This window comes from Lissotriton vulgaris, chromosome 5 (assembly GCF_964263255.1).
Source record: "Lissotriton vulgaris chromosome 5, aLisVul1.2, whole genome shotgun sequence".
NCBI lineage: Eukaryota > Metazoa > Chordata > Amphibia > Caudata > Salamandridae > Lissotriton > Lissotriton vulgaris.
Window position 1 is genome coordinate 1,183,323,271 of NC_141693.1, and position 25,035 is coordinate 1,183,348,305.

The 25,035-nt window shown below is 47.8% G+C and overlaps 1 protein-coding gene across 1 annotated transcript in view; it reads left to right on the forward strand.

Moving 5' to 3' along the window:
- Positions 1 to 10,922: 10,922 nt before the first annotated feature.
- LOC147712228 (scavenger receptor cysteine-rich domain-containing protein DMBT1-like) overlaps positions 10,923 to 25,035 on the forward strand; it is a 105,634-nt gene continuing 91,521 nt past the window's right edge. Inside the window, exon 1 of the mRNA XM_086919603.1 lies at positions 10,923 to 10,995. Coding sequence (XP_086775729.1) covers positions 10,923 to 10,995 — 73 coding nt within the window. The remainder of the gene's footprint in view (positions 10,996 to 25,035) is intronic.

Consider the following 25,035-nt stretch of genomic DNA (forward strand, 5'->3'; position numbering starts at 1 on the left):
ATCTAATCCCCATTTTTTAAATAAAACACGTATAACAGCACAATATGATACATAATGCTTCACGCTCTGGCAAAATAAGCTCCTTATAGAGAAGGAGAGCCCTCCGTCCTATTTGAGGAAATCAGCCTGTTTAGGGTGAAATCCCTATAAAAATTTGAATGCTTTAATGAATTAAACAGTATTTGTGTTGGGCCTGTGTGGGTGTTATTATTATTATTAATTAACACTTATTAAGTGCATGGCTACCCTGAGGCATCCCAGCGTGTTTGTAGGAATCACTGCATCCTGTGAGTGCAAGAGCTTTGATTGATTGAATGAATTAATGGATATTTATGAAGCGCAACTTCTGCTTCAAAAGAAGTGTTCAGGCGCTTGCGTAAATCCAATCAGATTGGATCGAAGAACTATAGCTCCCCAAAACAGCACTTTTTCAACTCTGCCTTGACCAGGTTTTCCCTAGAGATGGCGCACTGGAAGGGAGGAAGAGCATTCCAGAATCTGGGAGCCAGGACAGAGAAGGATCTGCCCGCAGATCTGGCTTTTCGGGATCTAGGGACACAAAATATGTTGAGATTGGAAAAGCGATGTCTCCTATCAGGGGAGTGCTGTTCAAGCTTGTCTCGTATGTAGCAGGATTCAGAAAAGGGGGTGGTGATGAACTCTGTCCATCACCACCCCTTGTTGGTAAATATTTGGTCCACCCTAAGCGTGGAAGGGTATACTCAGATGTGAGTCCCTTGCTCATTGCACCATCAGGATTCAAGCAAGCCGGGCCGATGACGGCTGAAATGCCAGAAACCGGTCCCCGGAAGCTTGTTTCCTTCCCAGTGTAAGAATTGGCTTGGTAGTTTGGTTTGCCCTGTTCTCATCATGCACTGGGACAAGAACAGACTAATTTGCATATAGCCAGGTTCTGAGCTAGGATGGTGCAGTGAGCTAAAAAACGGTGTTGGATTTAGCCCTGATCTCTTGACTGGGTGAGAGTATTCTGCTTAATTCAGAAACTCTATCCATCACCACCGCTTGTTGTTAAATATTTTGTCCACCCTAAGCGTAGAAGGGTAAACTCAGATGTGAGTCCCTTACTCATTGCACCATCAGGATTCAAGCAAGCCGGGCCGACGACGGCTGAAATGCCAGAAACCGGTCCCCGGAAGCTTGTTTCCTTCCCAGTGTAAGAATTGGCTTGGTAGTTTGGTTTGCCCTGTTCCCATCATGCACTGGGACAGGAACAGACTAATTTGCATATAGCCAGGTTCTGAGCTCAGATAGTGCAGTGAGCTAAAAAACGGTGTTGGATCTAGCCCTGATCTCTTGACTGGGTGATAGTATTCTGCTTAATTCAGAAACTCTGTCCATCACCACCCCTTGTTGTTCGTATGTAGCAGGGGCACCTCAGGTGGAATGCACTGTGAGTGATCATGAGTGGTTGAATTTTATCCTTGACTTGATAGGAAGCAAGTGCAGATCTTTTAGCCTTTGTCTGATAGACTGGCTTTTGGGGGCCCTAAACTGGGAGGTAAAGGGAGAGAGGAAGACTACCTGTTGTCTGTCTGTTAGGAAGGAATGGATTCATTACAGAGTGCAGCCCATAATTCCTGCCTGTTCCAGTCTTTGAAGGAGGATCCGGTGTGACACGGTGTCGAAAGCAGCAGAACGATCTTACAAGATGGCTACCTCCTTCAGCCCCTTGTTGAGGTTGCCCCTGATGTATTCTGTGACTCCCACCATGGCTAATTCCATACTGAACCCAGCATGGAAGCCTTATTGTGTGGGATGCAGGATCTTGTTTTGTTCCTCATGGCTAGTGATCTGGTGGATCACCAGTGATTCTTTCATCTTGCCAAGGTGTGAAAGGAGAGCAATGGGCCTATAATTGCTCAGGGTGCTCAGGTCGGCATTTGTTAACAGCGGGATGAGTAGTGCCTTTTTAGGTCGCGCATTCAAGACCTCCTGTATATACTTTACTAGCAGCCCATCCCAACGTTGTCCGGGTATGAATTGCTGCCGGCCAGTAGTATATTGTTTTGTAGGATTTCGTTTTGATAGCATTTCTTATCTGTGACAGGCCTGTGAAATGCTCCGATTCACAGTGCACTGCTGATGCACTTAAGAGTGCGCGTTCAGTAGTGTGTGAACTAGAGTTTCCCTACTTTATTTTTCCTTGCAATATTATATAGCGCGAACTCGACAACATGGCATGAGCACAATTTACATTACAGAAGAACACATTCATTTGTGGTAGGCACGGGGAGACAAAACGATTTGCCAGGAATCACAGGATGTTGAGCTGATGCCGAGATTTGAACGTAGCTCCCCAGCTCTAAAGTTCGCAATTCTAGAACTTGTGGTGGGAGGTGTCAATGAGAGAGACCTGTGCATTTTTCAAATCAGCGGTGAAAAAATACGAGTGTGTTGCTGGAGATGTGGGCCGCCGTGCCACCAATGAACTTACCGGGGGAGGGTAAACACCCATTATTCCATAACTTTCTTTCCGCATACCATCACTCCGCATACTTTCATTACGAAAGTACCATGACTCCGCAATGCCATTATAACACATGGCATTACATTTTATATGCTTTTACCACGCATACATTTGCAACAAAATTCGTTGTAAATGCATGAATGGTAAAAGCATGCTTTTTAAAAAATATTTGGATATGGTAAGTATGGGTATAGGGGTATATATTTTTGGGTACTGAAGTATATAATTTTTGGGGTGCTTGGGTATTTTAAGGGTTCAGATATATTTTTGGGTTATGGGGTACAGGGGTAGTTTTAGGGTTTAGGGATAGGTATGGGTTTTAGGGTACGGGGGTATTTTTAGGGTTCAGGGCTAGGTTTGGATTTTGGGGTATAAGAGTATTTTTAGGGTTCAGCTGTAGGCTTGGGTTTTCGGGTACAGGGGTATTTTAAGGGTTCAGGGCTAAGTTTGGGTTTTGGGGTACAGGGGTATTTTTAGGGTTCAGGGGTAGGTTTGGGTTTTGGGGAACAGGGTTATTTTTATGGTTCAGGGCTAGGGTTTTGGGGTACAGGGGTATTTTTAGGGTTCAGAGGTAGGTTTGGGTTTTGGGGTACAGGGGTATTTTAAGGGTTCAGGGCTAGGTTTGCGTTTTGGGGTACAGGGGTATTTTTAGAGTTCAGAGGTAGGTTTGTGTTTTGGGGTACAAAGGTATTTTAAGGGTTCAGGGCTAGGTTTGGGTTTTAGGGTACAGGGGTATTTTAGGGTTCTGGGGTAAGTTTGGGTTTTGGGGTACAGGGGTATTTTTAGGGTTCAGGGCTAGGTTTGGATTTTGGGTATAGGAGTATTTTTAGGGTTCAGCTGTAGGTTTGGGTTTTCGGGTACAGGGGTATTTTAAGGGTTCAGGCTAGGTTTGGGTTTTGGGGTACATGGGTATTTTTAGGGTTCAGGGCTAGGTTTGGGTTTTGGGGTACAGGGGGATTTTAGAGTTCAGGGGTATGTTTGGGTTTTGGGGAACAGAGTTATTTTTATTGTTCAGGGCTAGGTTTGGGTTTTGGGATACAGGGGTATTTTTAGGGTTCAGGGCTAGGTTTGGATTTTAGGGTATAGAAGTATTTTTAGGGTTCAGCGGTAGGTTTGAGTTTTCGGGTAGAGAGGTATTTTAAGGGTTCAGGGCTAGGTTTGGGTTTTCGGTTAAAGGGGTATTTTTATGGTTAAGGGCTAGGTTTGGGTTTTGGGGTACAGGGGTATTTTAGGGTTTAGGGATAGGTTTGGGTTTTGGGGTACAGGGTATATTTATAGGGTTAAGATGGGTTAGTGTTTAAGGGTGTTGGGGTATATTTATAGGGTTAAGATGGGTTAGTGTTTAAGGGTGTTGGGGTATTTTAAGGAGTACGGGTTGGTTATGATAATGTGGTGCAGGAGTATTTAAAGGGAGCAGGGTGGGATTAGCACACGATAAAAGACATGGCATGAAGGGCGGAACGTACCACACGCCCCCAGCATTTGTCACACCCCCAGCACACGCCCACAGCACAACGCAGACACGCCCACAAGGGACTACTTTGCTGGCACGGTTCTTTTACCTTTTAAATGTATATGTTGGGCGTCTGCATAGCCTATGTCCTTCTGCTGCAACTGCCCTTTCCAACGCTGTATTGGGTGTTGTGATTGGTGCTTTACTTTTCGAGTTTACCCGCCTCAAAGGTTTAGGCTGTCTCTTTATATTATTAGTATGGATATACTTATATTTGTATGTACTTTGTGGGCTCCGGAGATAAGTCTTAGGACTTGTCTGCTTCCACGTAGGGACTATTTCTTTTTTGTGTAACTACCTCTATTTAACTTGATAGAAAACGACCAGCAGAGGTCAGTAAAATATCAGAATTGCCTTCTGCTGAGGGACTTTATTTTTTTTATTTTTCAGGCAACTGGCTCTATTTAACTTTCTTGATAGAAAACGACCAGCAGAGGTCAGTAAAATACGAAACTCACTTTAGCATTCTCTAGATTCCAGTCCATAGAAATTGTCTTCCACAGGCACATGTATACAATAATATTTTTTTCAAATCTTCTATTTTCAGTGATATGACCACTGAAGGCCCTGTTTTTATATTAACAACAGAGCTTTGGACTATACCATTTCCTGCTGAAAGACAATATTTCTCTCCAGGTGTTCCCATACCTGGCGTGTCACGAAGTTTGATGATTACTTTCCCTCCATGTTAAAGAACAGTAGATGTTTCGGCACCCAGGCTAATGTGCTGCATAGCTAAATACATATAATGTCCCAAAGGTGTGACCGATTGCATTGCAAATACCTGTTTCAGCTTAACAGCACTTTGCTGCTCTCTAATAACAGGTTAAATAGGGTATTGATTTGTGGGCTAATGGCAGATGCACCATGGCAAGCGTAGAAGGAGAGGGTTCATGGGGTGAGCCGGATTAGATTTTGTGAATAAAGTGCTCTGTGTTGGCTAGTGGAATCGGAACGAAAGACTCGAGCCGTGACACGGACGTGAATGCGGAGATGATGAGAGTTGACTCTGGGGTGGTGGGGGGGAAGTGGTTGGACCAAATGTTAAATTCAGAGAAGTTTTTTTCTACTTGCGCGTGGAAAAAAGAGGAAAGGTCCTTGGCCAGGGATTGGGATGTAGGTACAGTCTGTTTGCAGGCCACAGGCTGTAAAAAGATTTTGATGATTTTAAAAAATTGTCCTGAAGGGTGCTGTTGGCAGCTGTAATTTGCGGAGAAAAAATAGGTTTTGCTTTTCTAATATTGCTTGAGGGCAGTGCAATAAGCCCGCTTGTGTCCTTAAGGTCTTAGTTCTTACGCCACCTCCTTTCAAATTGTTTACATTTGAGTTTTTCTTCCTGAAGACCAGGTGTAAGCCAGCTGAGGGTTCTGATCGTTCCAAAGAATGTGATTTAAGGGGCCAGTTTGTCAAAGCCTTGTACTAGGGTGCTGTTGTAGGAGGTGGTGGTGACCTCCATTTCCTCCGAGGTGATCACCTCAATCTGGGAGAGCATATGGGATAGGCTGGCCTCAGAGATAGTCATCCATGGCCTGGAGATACTCTTGAACTTAGTTGGCCAATGTCGGGATGGATTGGGGTGCTTGAGGGACAGAAGAAAGAAACCGAGGGGCATATTACCAAGCAATAGCTATAATTATTGCTATTGCTTGGTTAGAGATAAAAATTTACCGCTGAGCTGCGGTGATTTTTATCGCAGATAAACCTTGGTATTACCAAGGTTTATCGCAAATGCGATAAATATCGGCCGCAATGCATGAATATCTCTGAAAAGTCAGCGATATTCATGCATTACCGAGCTAATGCTCTTAGCCATGTTATCCACCTACCATTGCATAACATGGCTAAGAACTGCTCAGGGCAGGTGTTAGTTTTTGAAGATATTTACGCTTAGCGCGAATATCTCCAAAAGTTGGTAATAGGAGATAGCGATGTTAGCGACTGTTTTTTTTTTTTTAAATCTGGGCATAGCAATAATCAGAATATCACAGTTATATGTATGCTTAGTATTTACAGGTACGTAGTATCATTGATTTTTCATTTTCGTCCGGAACGATTGCAACTTAACGTTCCCTCAACATACCCATACCCCCCCCCCCCCACCCTCTGGAAACCCTCCCGACACTCTTCCCACATGCGTATAAGTGCGATATGTACATCTTGGTCTCTTGCTGCTCCGTAAATTGTAGCTTTTCCTATACACACAGGCAGGCTGGGATAGAATTGTCAATGGTACGGGGTTCTCCGTACCCCAACACAGTGCACCTTACATCGTGAATATCCCGAAGGGCTGGACCCATTCATCCCGTATGTATTGAGTTATCGGTATCCCCATCATCCTCCTCATCCCCTGCCTCGAAGGTCCCTAGTACTGTGAACCAGTCCATGGAAATCAGTGTTTTCCTGAGCCCTCTGTGTTCCTCTCGCTGTAGTGCTTCGCCTTCTGCCTTGCCCCACCGTGTTACCTCTGCTTTCCATAAATCCGGGTCAGGGGGTCTGGGGGATTTCCACCTCATCGTGATTGCTCGCTTCGCTAGTAATAGGGCCAGGTCTCTGAAACGTGTCGCCACGGTCCTCGTGCGTGTTGACGGTCCCAGCCCCAATAGCGCACGTTCTATGGTGAGCGGTTGGGACAGGGTGCCAGCACTCTCAAGCGAGTCAGCGATGGTGGCCCAGTAATGACCCAACTTGGGACATTGCCATAGCATATGTATTAGTGATGCATCGTCAATATCACACCTGGGGCAGTTGCTACTCGCGTCGGGGAACATCATGTGTATGCGATGTGGGGTCAGGTAGGCCCTATGTAGTAACATCAGTTGAATAAACTTGAATTTGGGGTTTCTAGCCACCTTCTTGGGAAACTGGAGGATACGTTCCCATTCTTTGTCCCTCAGTGGTCTACCAACGTCTCCTTCCCATGTTGTCCTGAGTGAGGACAGGGGGACCGCCCTCCCCATTTTGATGCGGGCAGTGAGCCACTTGGTCAGATGGCCGCCCGTGCCCATGAGGTAGTGCATTGTTATCAGGGGGTTTGTAGCTGGCTCTTGTCCTTCAGGTGCCCAGTTGTGTGTTATATAGTGACGGAGGCCTGCGTGCAGGAGGAACGAGCCTCTAGGAACGCTATGCATCGCTCTGAAGTCTGTAAAGGATAGTAGGCGCCCCTCTGCGAACAGGTCGCCCACATGTGTCACACCTGCGTCTTGCCAAGGCGTTAGCTTGTTCGTCGTGAGTGTACCCGAGCCCAGCGGGATGCCCAGAAGCGGGATCGTGGGGGCATAAGATGTTGCGGGGGAAGTGTATTTCACTGCCTTCCGCCAATATGTCACCGCTAGCCGGAGGAGCGGTGAGGCATCTCTCGGCAAGTCTGATCGGGGCAGAAGCAACTTGTGTATATCCCCTCTTTCATGTTCCCTCTCTGATATGTTGATCTCGTGAAGGTTGCGTCCTGCCACCCAGTAGGCCAGCCATTGGAGCTGGCACGCATAGTTGTATGCCCTAAAATCGGGTAGGGCCATACCACCAGAGCCTGAGGGGAGCTGCAGTTTAGCGAGGCCTATGCGTCTGCGCCCGTGTCCCCACACAAGTTCTGTGAGTAGTGTGTCGAGATGTTTAAATGTCGCAGCTGGGATCATGAATGGCAAGTTGGTGAAGTGGTAAACGAGGCGAGGGAGCATTACCATCTTAGAAATGGCCACTCTGCCAGCAACAGAGAGGGGCAGCGTCAGCCAGAACTGAATTTGTGATTTCAGTGCTCTCATGGTCCTCCCAAGGTTGCCGTCAATCATCATGTCAGCTTCCCTGTAGATGTGCATCCCAAGATATCGGAAAGTGGTTCCCGCTATCTGGAATTCGTGTGGAGCGAAGGGTAGGGGAGTGGAAGAGTCTGCATTCCTGAAGGTGAATCCATAAGACTTGGGTTCACTAATGGTAAGGCCTGAGATCGCCCTAAAGTTCTCAAATATTTGGGGTATAGGGCCCATGTCACCCCGTAAGTCCCGAAGGTACAATATGATGTCGTCGGCATAAGCGGACACAATGTCCGCCGTCCCATGCCTCTGAATACCTTAGTGGGGGGCCATCGCCCTGAGTCTGCAGAGCAATGGTTCCAGGGCAAGGATAAACAGGAGAGGGGAGAGCGGGCAGCCCTGTCGGGTGCCCCTCGCTATAGTTATAGGTCCCGAGATATGTCTGGAAGTGCGTACTCTCGCTGTAGGGAGAGTGTACAGGAGCCTGACCCAGGCGATGAATTCGGGCGGTATCCCGAATTTCAAAAGTGTGGCAAACATGTAGTCCCACCTAAGGGAGTCAAACGCCTGCTTCAGGTCCAGGGATATGCAGCCCTCCAAGCCCGGGCCCATCACGTTTCCCAGCATCAGCTGGGCCAAGCTTCTGAGATTCATGGCCGTGCTCCGGCCCGGTACAAAACCACATTGGTCTGGATGGATCAACTGAGGTATATATTGTACCAGTCTCGTCGCCAGCACTTTGCTCAAGATCTTTGAGTCAGTATTAAGGAGGGACAGGGGTCTGTAGACGCCCAGCTGTAGCCCGTCTTTGCCCGGCTTTAAGAGGGATGTGATCAATGCCTGCATGGATGATTGTGGTAGGGAGGGCGACCGTAAGGCTTCCAAATAGACAGCATGTAAGCGTGGGGCCAGGAGATCAATGAACGTTGTATAGAATTCGGCTGGGAGGCCATCGGTTCCAGGGACCTTGTTCCTAGGGAGGGTTCGTATCGCCTGTCTAATTTCCGCTAGAGAGATGCTGCGCTGTAGATCTTTGCTTTGCATGTCAGTGAGTTGGGGCAGGTCCAGTTCCCCCATGAAGGCCTCATAGGCTGTCTCTGGCAGGGGCGGGGGGGGGCTGTACAGCGTGGTATAATAGTCCTTGAACGCCATATTAATCCCTATGTGGGTGGTGGTCGGACTGCCTGTTTGGTCCAATATTTCTAAGATTGGGTGGCAAGGTGGGGAATCACGCAGGAGCCGAGCCAGGAGGGTGCCAGCTCGGTCTGCTTGCGTATGTTGTCTATTCCTGTGTTCTCTGTAATCTAGGAGCCTCAAGTCTTCTAGTAGCTCTGCATGTCTAATATGAGCCTCCTGCAGTGGTGTGAAACGTGCATTGGTGCCCGCTGCCTCACTCTCCAGGGACGCTAGGGAACCCTCCACTTCCTTCAATTGACTGATGACCTCTTTCTTTCTCCCCACTCGAGCGGCCATCGCCTCCCCCCTGAGACAGACTTTAAATGCGTCCCATTCTACCTGACGGGTACTGGCAGTGTTCGCATTCGTGGTGAAGTAGGTTTCTATAGTGTCGGATAGGGAGGAACGGAAGACTGTGTCTTCAAGGAGGTCGGGGGGCAGTCGCCAAGCCGGGATGGGGGGCAACAGCTTGCCCCACTGCCAAGTGAGCTCAACGGGGTTGTAGTCGGACAGGGTTTTCCCCATGTGTTGGGTGCGGATAATTGAAGTTGTCAGGGAGCGGGAGCAGAAGACATGGTCGATTCTGATGTGGAGCTGGTGGGGCGGGGAGAAAAAGGTATATTCCCTCTCCTGTGAATGTGTGCTGCGCCATGCGTCTGCCAAATCCCAGCCCTCTGCCCAATGTGTCAGAGCGTCTTCCTGTTTCCTGCTCTCAGTGGCCAAGAGGGGGGGTGTGACCTATCCAGTGTGAGATCGAGTACCGCGTTGAAATCCCCCCCAATGATCCAATGGTGGTCAGCCCAATCAGCAAGGATCCCATTCAAGGTTAGCAAAAATTCCGATTGACCTGTGTTTGGTGAGTACACACAACCTACTACAATGGCATCCCCATCCAGTAAACCCCGCACAAATACATATCGTCCCTCCTTATCAATCTTTTGTTCCAACATCTTGAAGGGGACAGAGTTGCGAAGCCAGATCGCCGCCCCCCTGGAGAATGCAGAATAGGAGGTAGCAAAGAGCTGCCCTTTCCATTTTTTGCGTATCTTTACGTTTTCAGCATTGTTCAAATGTATCTCTTGTAGGCAGGCTATCTGTGTCCCTCTACGGTTGAGTTGGGCTAGAATTCTGTGGCGTTTGTGTACCGAGCCCAGGCCCCGTACATTCCAGGTGCACAGTTGATAGACATTAAGAGGTCCCATAACCTTCTGTGTGTGGTGATATAGCGGAGCATATGGGCGACCATGTCAGATTGGTCTTGGTACTAGGTGGGAGTGTCTTGTGAACAGATATCCCCTTAACTATAAGGTCCCCAGGCCAACGGGCTCGGGATCCAAACAAGGGTGCCCAACGTGGGCACAAGTCAGTGTGTTCCATGTTCATAACGGGGGGGGGGTAGACCACCGGTGTCTGTCACTTGATGGCCCGCTTTGGCATGGTAGCCCTTAACAGGGTGAGCCCTCATGCAACCCACCATTTATGAGGGAGGGGGTCGGTTATACCTTACCCCCCGGAGAGGATCAAGTGTGTCGCCAATCAGAACTCCGCCGCCATCTGGGCTGTGATCTTCGGGAACAGTTGCAGACTGTCCACTGACCCGGATACCTCAGTGTGGGTGTCGGTGGTGACGGTGATCCCATCCCCGGTTGCTCCCGCGTCGTGAGCGGCCAGCGCCTCCTCCGTTAGTCGCATCCGTGGTGATGAATGACCTGCTGTCTGGTCCCCCGGCGGTTGAGTGTTCATCGGCGCGCCTTGTGAGGAGTGTAGTTTGGAGGTGGAAGGATTGTCTCGTTGATCCGGCGCGTTTCTGCGGCTCTCATTGTGGCCGTCTGCGAATGGGTCTTGGGAGGCCGGAGGGGTGAGTGTGACTTCCATCCATTCCTCCGCCTCTTCTGGCGAGTCGAAGAAGTGAGATTTGTTGCCATGTAATATCTTGAGTCTTGCAGGGAATAAAAGCGCATATTTCATATCTCTGTCTCTGAGTTTGCGCTTCACCGCCATGAAAGTGGATCTGGCTCTTTGCACCGTGGGCGTGAAATCGGGGTACACCGAAATGTTCTTATCTTCGAAGCGTATTGGTGCCTTCTCCCTTGCCGCTCTAAGAACAGTGTCCCGATCTTTGTAGTGGAGTAGGCGCGCAATCAGTGGTCGAGGGGGTGCCCCCGGCTGTGGGGGACGCAATGGCATCCTGTGCGCTCGTTCCACACTGTACAGGGCCGTAAGGTCTTCCTGGCCCACCAGTTTCCGTAGCCAGTCTTCCACGAATTGGGTGGGATTCCTCCCCTCGCTTCTCTCCGGAATACCCAGGATGCGGACGTTGTTGCGGCGGGCACGGCCTTCCGCATCGTCCACCCTGTCCCATAGCTGTCTAAGCTGTTTCTCTACGGTCTCTAGCTTGGTGGAATGCTCTGTCTCCTGGGCAATGAGGTCGCTCAGCACTATCTTCTGTTCCGAGACCCGCTCCGCTAATTTGTTATGGTCAGCCCGCAGTAGGGATAGGCCAGTCGCCATGCTGTCTATGCGTGATTCTAACGCCTCGCGTGTGGCGCGTATTTCGTTGAAGATGAGGTCCAACTTGGCGTCCTGGGATCCCTTTCCGGTCGGTGGGATGATGTCCGCGTTTGAAGAGGCCAGTGGGTCCTCGGAGCCCGTGGACTGCATGTCTGTTGGAGCGCCTAGGTCCTGGTTCCTGCCCCTGTGCCTACCCATTGACCTAGTGAGCAGGGCGACGCCGGAGTAGCTGCAGTCGCCGGTCTCCCCCTCCACACGTGTCCACTCAGGGGTGCAGGGCTGTAGTAGCGGCATATCCGGGTTCCGCTGGGTATAGACAATTGCGGTGTAGGCCCCAGGTCAGCTAGGAGCTACGTTGGTCAGCTTGTGCAGGGGTGGCGTTGGCCGGCTCGTCGTGGCGTTGTTGTAGGGCGGAGTGGCGTTCCACTGGTGTGCCTGACAGTTGTTAGTGACCCGGCCCTGCAAGGTGTAGGGAGGAGCCCACAGGCTGCAGGTGAAGGCGAGGAGGAATCACTGCAGGGACCGGGATCGCAAGAGGCGCCGGGCTTTCAGGGTGGCATCAGGGCTCCGCAGCGCGCAACTTCTTCCTCCCCCTCCTGTCTGTTTTTCCCAGGGTACGTGGGGTCTCCGGCCCCACCGCAATAAAAACTTACACTGGCCGTGGGTGTGCGCTGCCTCGTGTTCTCCCGCTGCGCAATGCCCGCTGTAGCTGGAGCCCGGAGTGAGCAGGTTGCCGTGGCCGATATCTCGGGGTCCGGTCACGTCTCCGTGGTGTAGACAAAATGGCGCCTGTAGGTCCGCCTTGATGCCGGGCCGCCCCGCGCCCCTCGGCGCGCTGTGCAGCGAGTTGACTGTGGGGTCCACAGTGTTGACGGCGGGTCCTGCACCCCTCCAGACCGGTCTTCCTCACCGGCGGGGTCGAGGGCGAGGACGCCTTAGCAGGAGCCAGTCCCGCAGCGGGGGATGCCAGCGGGTGTCCAGCGGCCCTGCGGGAGAAGCAGCGAGGCCACCGGTGGAGCATGGGAACCCTTCTGTGTGCCCCGGTGTCGCGGTGGTAATCTCGCTGCACCCCCGGTCCGGGGTCCCACCCGGAGCGAGTCAGCGACCAGGGGGTGGGTCGGGCAGACCACAAATCGAGGCCGAGGCCTCACTCTGTACAGCAGGCCGCAGCAGTCACCACGGTCACGGCGCCTCACCGGCAAGGTCCGGGGGGGAGCAGCACCTCTCCGCCGCACGCCGCCCGCTCCCGGGGTTTCGGGGCACCGTGTGTAGATGGGTTGCAGGTTAGGATTGCAGGATGATATGCTGGTATTGCGGGCTAAGGACGGAGCTCCGGAGCTACACGTCCACCATGATCGGCTCTTGGCCACGCCCCCAACGATGTTAGCGACTGTTTCCAGTCGCTAACATCTTGGCACACCCACTTTGCATGTCATTAGTGATAAATATCACTGACATGCAAAGTGGGGCCCAAGATGGTCGCAATCTCCTACTAGCTGTCGCTAACTGGTGTTAGCGACAGCTAGGTAATAGGGAGATAATTTTATCTCCGCTTTCTTGGCTTTTAAAGCCAAAAAAGCGGAGATAAACCCCCTTGATAATATGCCCCATGATTCTCTGACCACAGGAATAAAAACTCACTGCCTTTTGAGACCATCTTCAGTCTTGTGAGCACCTCGAAAGTGTTGACAAAAACACACTGCTGGTTTTCTGACAGTGGAATACATCAGATGTGGATATCGAAGAAAGTAATTCATGTTGGTTCGCAGCGTAGAGCAAAGACCAACACAATTATCTGGCATCAGCATGCAATATATAGAGTCTGCATCCTCCACACTATAGTTGTAAAAACATCCGTTCCACTTAATAGGATACTTTCATTTATATAGCACACCCCGCACAATAAATGATTTCTTGGTGCTTAAATAAGCATAAGTGATATTCAGAATGGACCAAAGCTGAAATGCTAAAAACTCACATTGTGTGCTTGTCAGACTCCTGGAATTAGGAAGCAACTAATTTATTTGACCCACTTCCGCAGTGAATGGCTTTCCAATGAATGCCATTAACAGAAATTTATGTTGAGGTGCCATATGTAAGAGAACAAATTGAATACAGGTCCGTACAAAGTTTTTGCTTCGTATCAGTAACGAAACCACAGCGTCGCATAATGTCAGCTATGCAATACATTGAGTATATGTTTTAATCTAGAACCTCTGTGATTTTAGTTTTTGACACTGATTCCATATTAATGAAGCAGTGAGTATTAATTGACGAATGCAGTGTGTGATATAGAAATTGCTTATATTTTGCCGGTTTTTATTTTAGTTTCTGTAGCCCCATTATATTCGTAGTGTCACGTTTGGTAGGAAAGTTTCGTACTGGTCTTTATTTTCATGCCCTTTCTCTAGGACTGGCACCCAGCAAACGCCTGCGTGTATTTTACAGAGAGTACTGTAACAGTGCATCGGTGACTGCCAGGACTAACGTACACTGGTATATTACGTGCATGTTACAAAGTAGGAACTAAAAAAATAAAAATAAAAATGTACTTATCAATGTGCTGGCTCGTCTCCTCTGGTCCTCCTGCTTCAGTCCGTCTGCACTGGCCAGCAGCAATTCTCCACACCAATCCAGACGCTGCTCTCATGCTGCTGCTAATGTCAACATAGCAGCGCCAGGAATGGCTGGAGCGCACTGCTTCAACTCTCCTGCAAGTACTTGGGGCATCTGCCTGCTCTCCACCCAGCTGGGTGGAGAAGTTTAAGTGGTGCATGTCAGGCTGGCGGATGCAAGACAGTCGGCCAAAATGACTCTAAACTGGTGGGATGTGCACCACTCCCATGCTGCCAGTCAGCAGCAGTGGCCCCTCTCCCAAACAAAGCTCGCCTGAGGAAAGGGAAAAAATATAATGGTAATAAATTCATATTATTACCATTTTATTTTTCACCTTAATGGTGCTAGCAGCAGGGTGGGGATGCTATACCACCCTTAGAGAGGGGCCGCCGCTGAGAAAGGAACCTTTTCACTCTCCGGGGCAGATTTATGTTAACTGGCGCATCCCCAGGGATGCGCCAGTTAACATGCGCCACAGTGCGCCACAGCTCCGCCAGCCATGGTGCGCCGCATTTATAATGCGGCGCACCATGGTGCAAAAACGGCACAGATGCGTGACGCATCTGTGCCGGAAATGTGGCGCATTGCTGGAGTTGCTCCAGCAAGGCTCGGGGGTGCCCCATTTTAAAAATGCTGCGTCAAGACCTACGCCTGCTTCAAGCAGGCGCAGGCTTTTGACGCAGCATTGGCTTAAAAGTGGCTGAGTGAAATCTCATAGATTTCACTCAGCCACTTTTGCGAGGCGCACCTGCCCCGGAACGCCCAACCTGCGCCGGAACGCCCACAAGCGGCGCAGGGCTTTACAACGTGACGCATCTGCCTAGATGCGTCACGTTGTAAATCGTTCGTAGGGATGCGCCACGTTTACGCTGCCTTGCGTGACGCAACAGCGGCGTAAACGTGGCGCAACGGCCTCATAAATCTGCCCCTCCATCTTTTTGGGCAATGTTATATGGTTATAGGTTTGCACCAAATTACTCTTTATATCATCTTTAATACGAATTGTTTAGCCTCATGTAAATAAGAAGCCATGCTGATAAGGAGTTATCCAAGCGTGTTGCTCTTGGCCGTAAAACCTATGCAAGGAGTCTGCCTCAAGTAGTTAATGGGTTCACTCAAGTCTGCTCTAGTGTGACACATGTGTAAACAGGAATGCGTACTCTGTAAGAAATCATATGTTAGCTTGATTTCTTGCACCTCAGATATCCGTCTCCTCAAAAATGTACTTGGTATCAAGGTTGATTGAGGCCACAATTAGGCCGGGGCAGTAAAAACAAAGGGCACACATTCGCAGATTGCAACCTTTTGCAATACACTGCTTAGTCAGGATTTTGGATCTAAATGATGCCAAACATCAATCAGGAGTTATAAAGTGCAGCTAATCACCCATTAGGGCAGCGGTTCCCAAACTTTTTCAACCCATGGCTCCCTTGGCTTATTGATCGTTGGCCGTGGCTTCCTATCATTATGTGACTTTTTTGTGGGTGGAGTGGACGGATGTGGAATGGAATGGAATACCTAGTTCAGTTGGGACATTTATCACACACAATAAATGTCAATTCTTTTATATTTATAAGAAGGAAAAATGACTTAATTTACCTTAAGAAGATGTACTTTATAACTTCAAGAAGCCTAATATTGCAGTCTGTTCTCAGAGTAAATGTTTGTGGTTACTTTGTAGCTAAAACTATGCTGTGTGTTGTTCAGTGCTGCAGAGTCCATAGACACAACTGACACTGGCACTGTCAGAACTGCCAATGTAGAGGTTGAAAGTGCTTCATTGGTATGAGGGACAAACTGAGGTTTATTGAAGCTTGTCATTGAACAAAGGTTCATAGGTGGATGTGAATCGCTCTCTGGCCCCTCATCATAGGAAAGCTGTTGGAGTGGGTGGTGGGAAGATATGCAGGCCTTGATAAGCTCACCGCTGCTTGTCAGGGAAATGCAGGTGCAGCAGAAGGTTGTGGGTTGACCTCTTACCATACCAGTAAAGACTACTTAAATATAGCATTGCTGCTAAGTTTTCTGTAAACGTAGGAGATGTTTTGATGTTTTTAGCGTACTCCGTATGTGTGACATTTACTTCAAATGTGCGATACTTTATAGTGAGTAGAATGAAGCAGTTATGTTAATTTAATTATATAAAGCCAGTTTTACTTAGGCAGTGTCTAGATCACTGTGATGGTCTAGAGACACCTTAGAAATTCTGCAGCGCTCCTGAAGGGCATCTGCCAGGTCACTAGACAATGCCGTTTTAGCATGCTCGATGCCCATAGCAGCTATTGTGGCAGCCTGTCCTTCCTAATGTGTACCCCTCTGCTAGTGAAAGATTTTAGACTGGGACTGAATGTGTTGAATGATAGTCTCATCCTTCACACAATACAAATGCAGATCGTCAGGAGTTATTGGCTGCTGTGATGGGCTCTGGAACCTGGCATGTGTGGGTGGGCACCATTCTCCTGCACTTGCAGTGGCTCGGAGACTCTGTTTATGAGTACCTTAAGTTCCAAATGCTTTCAAAGGCGAGCCTCGAAAATAAATGGGCTTGTTTTGCCCCTGGATGTAGGCAAGCCTAAGGCCTGATTCAGAGCTGAACTTCAATGGAAGAACGAGTACCAACCAAAACCAGGGGGCAATAGGTCTTTGACACCAATCCCCACCATTCAGTGCCTAAGGTGAAAGAATCTCAATGGGTAACCCCGCATTCCCTCCAATTGAGCACTTCTACGGGAAACCAGAGGACTTGCCTCTAGCACACAGCTTCAAACAAGGCTCCAGACTGCTTGAGTGCAAGAAGAGCACTTTTCCGGTGCGCTGCAATGACCAAGGTGGTAACTCAGGACTAGATAAATCTCTGTCAAATACATTGACAAAATTGCGTGAGTGAGACCTTAACCTGCCCTCCTTTGTTGTTACAGACAGGAAACTTTTGATATCCTTCCCTTTTTTCTCTTTGTGCTTTAGACACGCTGACAAAATTTGCTTCCCACCTTCCTCCATTTTCTCTCTCCCTATCCTGTCCCATTCTGCCCCGTTCAGGCCAGGTTTCCGCTCACTATAATCTTTCCACTCGTCTTTCCCACGCATTTGGTTGCTGGCTTCCTAAGCAGGAAATACTAGAGATCCATCTCAATCAGTAAAATTAGTTTCTGCACTCTCAATAACGAATGCTCTGCTGCCATCTGGTGGACAGAGGATTTATGCCTTTACTAAATAACTGCACATTTCATAGATGTTACTGGCAATTTATAACGAATTGGAAAATCTGAAACCTTTGAAGCGCGGCACCCCTGGCTACTTTGGAGGGCACACCAGGGGACCGCGGTGCACAGATTGAGAACCACTGCATTAGGGTATCCAGGCGCTGTTAGACCCCATAGGCTTATTTGAACAGCCAGGTCTTAAAGGCCATTTGGAATTCTGGAAGTAAGGTGATTTCCGGAGGTGAGTGGGGAGTTCCAGGTCTTTGCTTCAATGTGGGCGAAAGACCATTCTTTACTTCTGCTTAGATAGATGTGGGGAGTATAGGCAGGTGAAAGGGAGGCGAAGTGTAATCTTCTTGATGGTTGGTGGAAGTTCAGGCAGTAGCTAATGTTCGTGGGTCTTTGGTCGTGTAGAGCTTTGTGTGCGTGGGTCAGCAGCTTGAATTGGCATCTCTTCTGTAAGGGGAGCCAGTGGAGTTTCCTGAGGTGGAGTGTGATGTGGGTTTGTCGGGGAAGGCAGAGGATGAGTCTGGCTGCAGCATTCTGTATGGTCTGAAGTCTCTGTAGAAGGTGTACGGCGATTCCTACGTAGAGGGCATTTTTATTTTCCAGTCAGCTGGTGATGAGGGCTTGTGTTATGGTGCATCTTGTGTGTAGGGGTAGGCACTTGAAGATCTTACGTAGCATGCACAGAGTGAGGAAGCGGATGGAGGAGATGGCGTAGATCTGTGATTTCTTAATGAGCTTTTGTCAATGATGATTCTGAGGTTTCTGGTGTGGCTGGAGGGAGTGGGTGTGGGTCCTAAATCTGATGGCCACCAGGAGTCGTTCCATGTGTTGCTGCTGTTACCAGAAATCAGTACTTCTGTCTTGTCTGTGTTCAGCTGAAGGCAGTTGTTCTTCATCCAGTTGGAGACATTTGCAGTAATTAAAGTATTTTAAAGCTAATAGGGTCAGTACTTAAATAGGAAATTAACATCCCAATAGAGAAAATATACTTTGGAAGCACAGAATTATCAAAATACTTGGAAGTCACTTTTAATTGCTTTTTTATTCATACGTTTGTTTTGGATGTTTTGATCAATGTTCGCTGGAAACTTGACATGGCATGGACCTAGACTGCCTTTTACCCTGGGCTTTTTTTATATTTATCATTGACTTGCAGTACTTAAGAGAGGCCCTCCAAAGCTCAGAGACTGGTGAAAGATGCATCAGTTTTTTTTTTGTTTGCTGCAAGCATCACATGTATGCTTGGAAAAAGGGAATAATGCTGGTGCACTTTACATGAGCATCAGATAACATTAGAGAGGGCATATTCATTTTTTTAGGTTCATGTAGATTAAGTGATTTGCCCAGAATCATAGGATGTTGAGCTGACGCTGGGACTTGAACCTGGTTTCCCAGTTTCAAAATTAACTAAGGCCACATCCTGTCCCTGATGTCTGCAGTAATTGATATCTGGCACAACAAGGTGAAGAGCAGACACAGATTTATCCCCACCTGTTGCATGGAGTTAAGGGGGACAAAAATAAACCGATGAGCTACCTCACTGCCCACACCGACCCTCCAGTCCTCTCCCCTCCTGCAGTCCCCTGCAAAGCAGGTGCTAATGGCAATGCTTATTATGATCTGGAGGTTTTCGGTGCTCACCACCAGCACTTAATTATCAACACTGGTGCTGTACGGAATTACACCAAATTTGACAAAACGGTAGCCCTTGGTTCAGAGAGTGACCCTTTTTTTAAATGGTGTTAATCCGTTCATTAGTTCCTGAGAAACTACAAAAAGAAAACTTTCAATATCTGAGCCCCGAGGAGGAGTCACAACTCCTCCCGGGCATGAGCTTCATTCTGATTGGCTGCCAACACTCCAAACCAGGAAGTGTTAGCAGCCACATTAAAAAACAAGAAAAGACCTGCTGAGGGGCCCAAAAAAGCTTTTTTTAAATAAAAAAAATGGCAGAATTTGCACTGGGTGTGCAAATCTTGCAGAGAAAATAAAATTCAAAAACAAAGCGCGGACTCCTGCGCTTCTTTAATAAGGCCCCGGGGGCAATCCCAAATTATATAGCGGGGGCATGCAGCTCTGGGGACCGCCAGCTCCCGGGCTTAGTTTTTTTCTTTAAATGTGTGTGGGGGGCTCGAGCTCCCCACACGCCCCGGGGACCACCACCTCCCCGGGGCTCTAAATATTCATATTCGGGGGTCTGGTATAGACCCCAAGCCCCGGGGACCACAACCTCGCCGGGGTTTTGAAATGCTGGGAGGGGGGCCATGCGGCCTCCCTTCTGGAGCCCTTGATGGCCTGGGGACCACAACACCCCAGGGCTGGCTCCTGCAATGTCCTGGGGTGCCCACCCCTGGGACATTGCTGTTTACTATGGCAGGGTGGGAGTCGTGCGGCTCCCTCCTTGCCATAGCAAACTCTGCTTTGGCTTTTGAAAGCGAGAGCAGGAAACCTATTCTCACTTCCAAAAAACGAGGCAGCACGGGGGATGGGGTCCCAGGGGCCAGAAGTGGCCTAGTGACGGGGAACCACGCGGCTCCTCTCTTGTAATTAAATAAATAAAACAGAAGGCCAGGCCCCGGTAACTAAAGTTGCCCAGAGAAGGGGGGTGGCCCCCCTCCCATATAACATACAAAAAGAACAAGGACATGCCCCAGGGGATGGGGCCCCCGGGGCCAAAATAGGCCTTAGGAGGGCTCCCTGGCTCACTGTAATTGGGGGATTAAGTTCCCTTGAATACTGAGGGTCCCTGGGGGCCAACTAGCCCACCAGGTACCTCCAGTATGCGCCACACAGCCGGATTGCAGAGAGGTGGTCTGAGGCCACGCCCCTTTTTATACCACTCCGCAAATGTCACTTGTGGTACACTGCTGGTTGGGCGATAAGGTCCTCTTGTGTCCTGAGAACCTCAATCCGTTTGCAGTGGTGTAAAAAGGGGGTCTGGCCTCAGACCACCTCTCTTCAAACCAGCTAAGTGGCGCTTACTAGAGGCACCTGAAGGGCTAGTTGGCCCACAGGGACCCTCAGTATTCATGGGGACTTAATTTCCCAACTTACAACGCACCTGGGGGTGTGTTTGCTGAGTGGTGGGGAAAAGGGGCATGGCAATTGTACACCTCTCAGCAATCCCACTGTATGGGGCTTACAGGAGGTAAGAGGTAGGCCAGTTGGCCCCTAAAGGACACCCAGCACCAAAGGGGACTACTATCCTCATCAAAGAGAGTGCGAGGGAGCATGTTTGCAGAGTGGTGGGCAAAGAGGGTGTGACCTGCTATGAGAACTTAGCATTCCTGCTGTGTGGGACTTACTGGAAGTAATAGGAGGGGTAGTTGGCCCCTAAGGTTGTCCTTGGGGGTCAACTACCCGTCTTCCTACCTCTAGTAAGTCCCACACAGTGGAATTGCTAAGACATCTTCGAAGGACATGCCCCCTTTCTCCACCACTCTGCAAACGTGCCTCCTGGCAGACTATGGGACGGGGGATGAAGTCTAATTTACTCCTGAGGGACTTTGGGTGCCAATAAGCCCTTCTAGTACCTCTTCTAAGTCCGATGCACCTGAATTCCTGAGCGCTGGTCGGAGGCCCAGCACCCTTTCTCCACCACTCTAAAAACGTGACTACCACTTAAAGAAGCATCTTTCTGCACCTCTGACATAGAGGTAATTTTAATCCCCCTCTCCTATTATGTACTAGAGCCTTACAGAGAAGGTCATGCCAATCACAGGGGTGCTCCAACGCATAGTGTTCCCTAGTGTATGTATGTGTTTTCACTGTATTCTACGTGCCTTTTAGCATTGCACTGGCTCTAGGCCTAGTTAGTCAGAGTCAGTTACCACCAGTACCTGTCATCAAAAAGTTAGGGCACAGGATGACATTACAACATGGTCTCTTTCTGCTCCCCTGTTGGTTCTTTGTGCACATCTTTTGCTTCTTTCTGCACCTTTTTTCGTCTTTCTGGACTTCTGTTGCCTCTTTCTGCATTTCACTTGCTTCTTTCTGTGCATTTCCTCCTCTTTCTGAACATGTCCTAGCTATGTAGGCATAGTTATAAATTGGCATTTAAAAAACCTTTGAAATTCACTGAAAAAAAACACAGGTTTCAGGGATGTTATAGTTAGAAATGAGGATTTAAAAAACCTTAGAAATTCACTGAAAAAACCCACATGTTTCAGGGCCGTTATAGGTAGTTAGACATTTGACTTGTACAAAACCAGAGAAATTCGGCCGTTATAGTTAGTTGAGATAACTATAACTCGCGCTCTCGCAATGCACGGCTGATGACGTCACATATTACATAATTCATGACATGGTCAGTGACATCACTCATGACATCACTGATGACATCTCAAATGACATCACAGATGACATCATCCACGTGATAATCTTATGCACTTTCTTACACCCTAATATAATCTTTGATACCCCCACTCTAAAATGAAGACTAGCATTTTCGAAACCATAGATACACCAATACCAGAAACTACATACCAACTCACTGATTCCTAGGTCTGCATACACATCCACTCATTCACCCATGCAGTCACTTATCAATACAGCACTCATATATGCACTCACCTATACAGACACTCACACATCTCCACTCATCCATAGTGTTACTCACACACCTAGTGAGGCATGCTAAGAATCATTCACATTCCCATTTACTCACCTATACAGTTATACACACACCACCTCACTAACACAGACTCACTCTGTTATACAGTCGCTGATACAAGAACACACTCATCCATACAGCCACTCTCAAAATCACTCAGTCTCCCATATAGTGATTTATATACTCCAACACTCACATATACTGCCTTTCACATATGTAATGACTCACACATTTACCACTGAGACATCCATTCACTCACCAACACAGCAATACACACATTCACCTACCCATACAGCCCTTCTCAGATGCACTCTTGAACTCATACACCCAATGAATTACCCACTCACACATCTATGCACAGAGTCACACCTCCCACCCACCACCCGCCACCCTCTTAGACAACCTCGCCAACCTCGGACTTAAACAACTGGTCACTTCCCCCACCCACATCGCAGGTCACACACTCAACCCCATCTTCACCTCCAGCAATCATGTCTCCTTCAGCCACACTACGGACCTCCTCTGGACTGACCACAGCTGCGTTCACTTCACCTACAACAAGCCGAAACCCACCAACCACCTCCAACCAACTCTGCAAAGAAACTGGAACAAAATCACCACGGACCAGATCTCCGCCTCGCTCCTTCTAAACGCCCCAGCCCACTCTTCTAACGAAAACGAAGCCGCCGCCAACTTCACCCTATGGTTATCCAACACCGCCGACACCTTAGCACCACTGAAAAAACGTCAAAGCAAACCTGGCAGCAAAAAGGCCTCATGGTTCAACGATGATCTTAAGAAGTCCAAGAAACTCTGCCGCTCCCTTGAAAAGACCTGGAAAAAAGACCCAACCACTAGCACCAAGGACGCCTTCAAAAACGCCACCCGCACTCACCACCAACTAATCCGAAAGGCCAAGAAAACAGCATTCAAGGATCGACTTGACAACAACGCCCACAACAGCAAGGAACTTTTCAACATCGTCAAGGAATTCACCAACCCTTCGGCCAACTCCAACGACATCACCCCCTCCCAAGCCCTCTGCGACTCCCTAGCCTCATTCTTCCACAACAAGATTGCAGACATCCACAACAGCTTTGACAACCAACCCGGAAACCAACCCACCCTACCATTTGCTAAACATTCTCCCCCCGTGAACACCCTTAACGACTGGAACCCAATCTCCACTGAGGACACAATCCGCCTGATGAATTCCATCCACTCAGGATCCCCCACAGACCCATGTCCTCACTACATCTTCAACAAAGCAGACTCCGTCATAGCACCGCACCTCCGAGATGTCATCAACTGCTCCTTCAACTCCGCCACCTTCCCGGAAGACTGGAAACACGCTGAACTCACCGCCCTTCTGAAAAAACCCTCAGCGGACCCCACCGAACTCAAAAATTACCGCCCCATCTCGCTCCTTCCATTCCCGGCTAAAGTCATCGAGAAAGCTGTCAACAACCAGCTTGCCGCCTTCCTCGAAGCCAACAAATCCCTCGACTCCTCACAATCCGGCTTCCGAGCAAAACACAGCACTGAGACCGCCCTCATCGCAGCAACAGACGACATTCGAACTCTACTGGACAATGGAGACACAGTTATATATATATATATATATATATATATATATATATATATATATATATATATCCTGGAAACTCAAACCACTTCCTGATTCCACACACAGCGGCAGGCGAGGAAAGAGACACAGACCTCCGTAGTTTTCTTTGGGCAAAGATGTTATTTATTTAGAGACCCAACACAACGCGTTTCAAGCTTGTAAGCCCTTGTTCACGTGTCAAAGTGGAAAAAACGCCATCTACCATTTAAAGTGCATAATACCACCCCCAGTTTCTGACATCATAGATCACATGATGGTGGGCATAAACAACAGACTGTAGTTGTACAAAGATCGTTCTGTAGTTTTCAACTACAAAGGCAGGTTAACACAGTATGACATACTCAATATATGTACACATGTTTAGAAAAACTTTTTTTCAAAAACATGTAAAGTGCTTATGTGCCATAGTATTCTTAAAAAACTTAAATACACATTCATATTTAAAATTCTCATTGGATGAATCCAAGACTGCCTATGTTGCTAAAATACCCATACTGAATTATTGCCGGATGAATCCGCTTATTATCATTTCAACAAATATGGCCTATGAGTCAGACGTGTGTGGCACCACATACATATTTTTATAATGATTTCTTTGATCAATCATATTTTCTATTTTATCTTTCTATTTTTCAGTGCAAACACAAGGGAGAGACAATCGGTGCAAATAGTGCATATATAAATATAAATATGAAGTGCTAGTGTAGACGGTGTTGATTTCTCAATCGATCAAATGCTAATGTAGGGCTAGTCTGTTATTTCTAGAATATAGATGAATCTAATTTCTAAAATTCATAAACAATTGTTAAAAGCCACCTTTATCCTGAAACATTTGATTCTGTATATAATAAACACATTGAAGAAATCAAACTAAAGGGAAAAAAAGAGTATAATTAAAAGGTTTATTAAAAACAGAGAGTTAAAGTGCTTTCATTCCGGACGTTCATTAGTTTGCTATTTACATAGATTGAACCTGATTGACAATTTTGCAGCTGAAGTATGTTTTTACAGAAAGCTGCGCATGTCTTCTGTGGTATTCAACCCGTTGGACCATTTGCAGTCGAGCTCGAGAATGTATTTAGTTTCGGGCTGACGGAGTTGGCTCTCTCTCTCTCTCTCTCTCTGTATATATATATATATATATATATATATATATATATATATATATATATATATATAAAAAACGTCTTCCCTGTTCTCCACTGTTGGATGTATTTTTTCGAGGCTATTGTGGACTGCTGGTTACGAGGTGCTTTGAGGTCCCGACCGTTGGTTCTGACACCTACTCGGAACCTGGACTGCTTCTTTCATATATATATATATATATATAAATACAAGAGCACTAGTTGCTCGAAACGCGTCACCTGAGAGGTTGAAATAAATCTCCCTTACTGCAGCCTTCTGGGTCCGTGTCTTCATTTTTGGCAGGAGTGTGCTGATTGAAGATTTGTTTATATATTTAAATATATATATATATATATATATATATATCTGTATGTATGTATATATATATATATATATATATATATATATA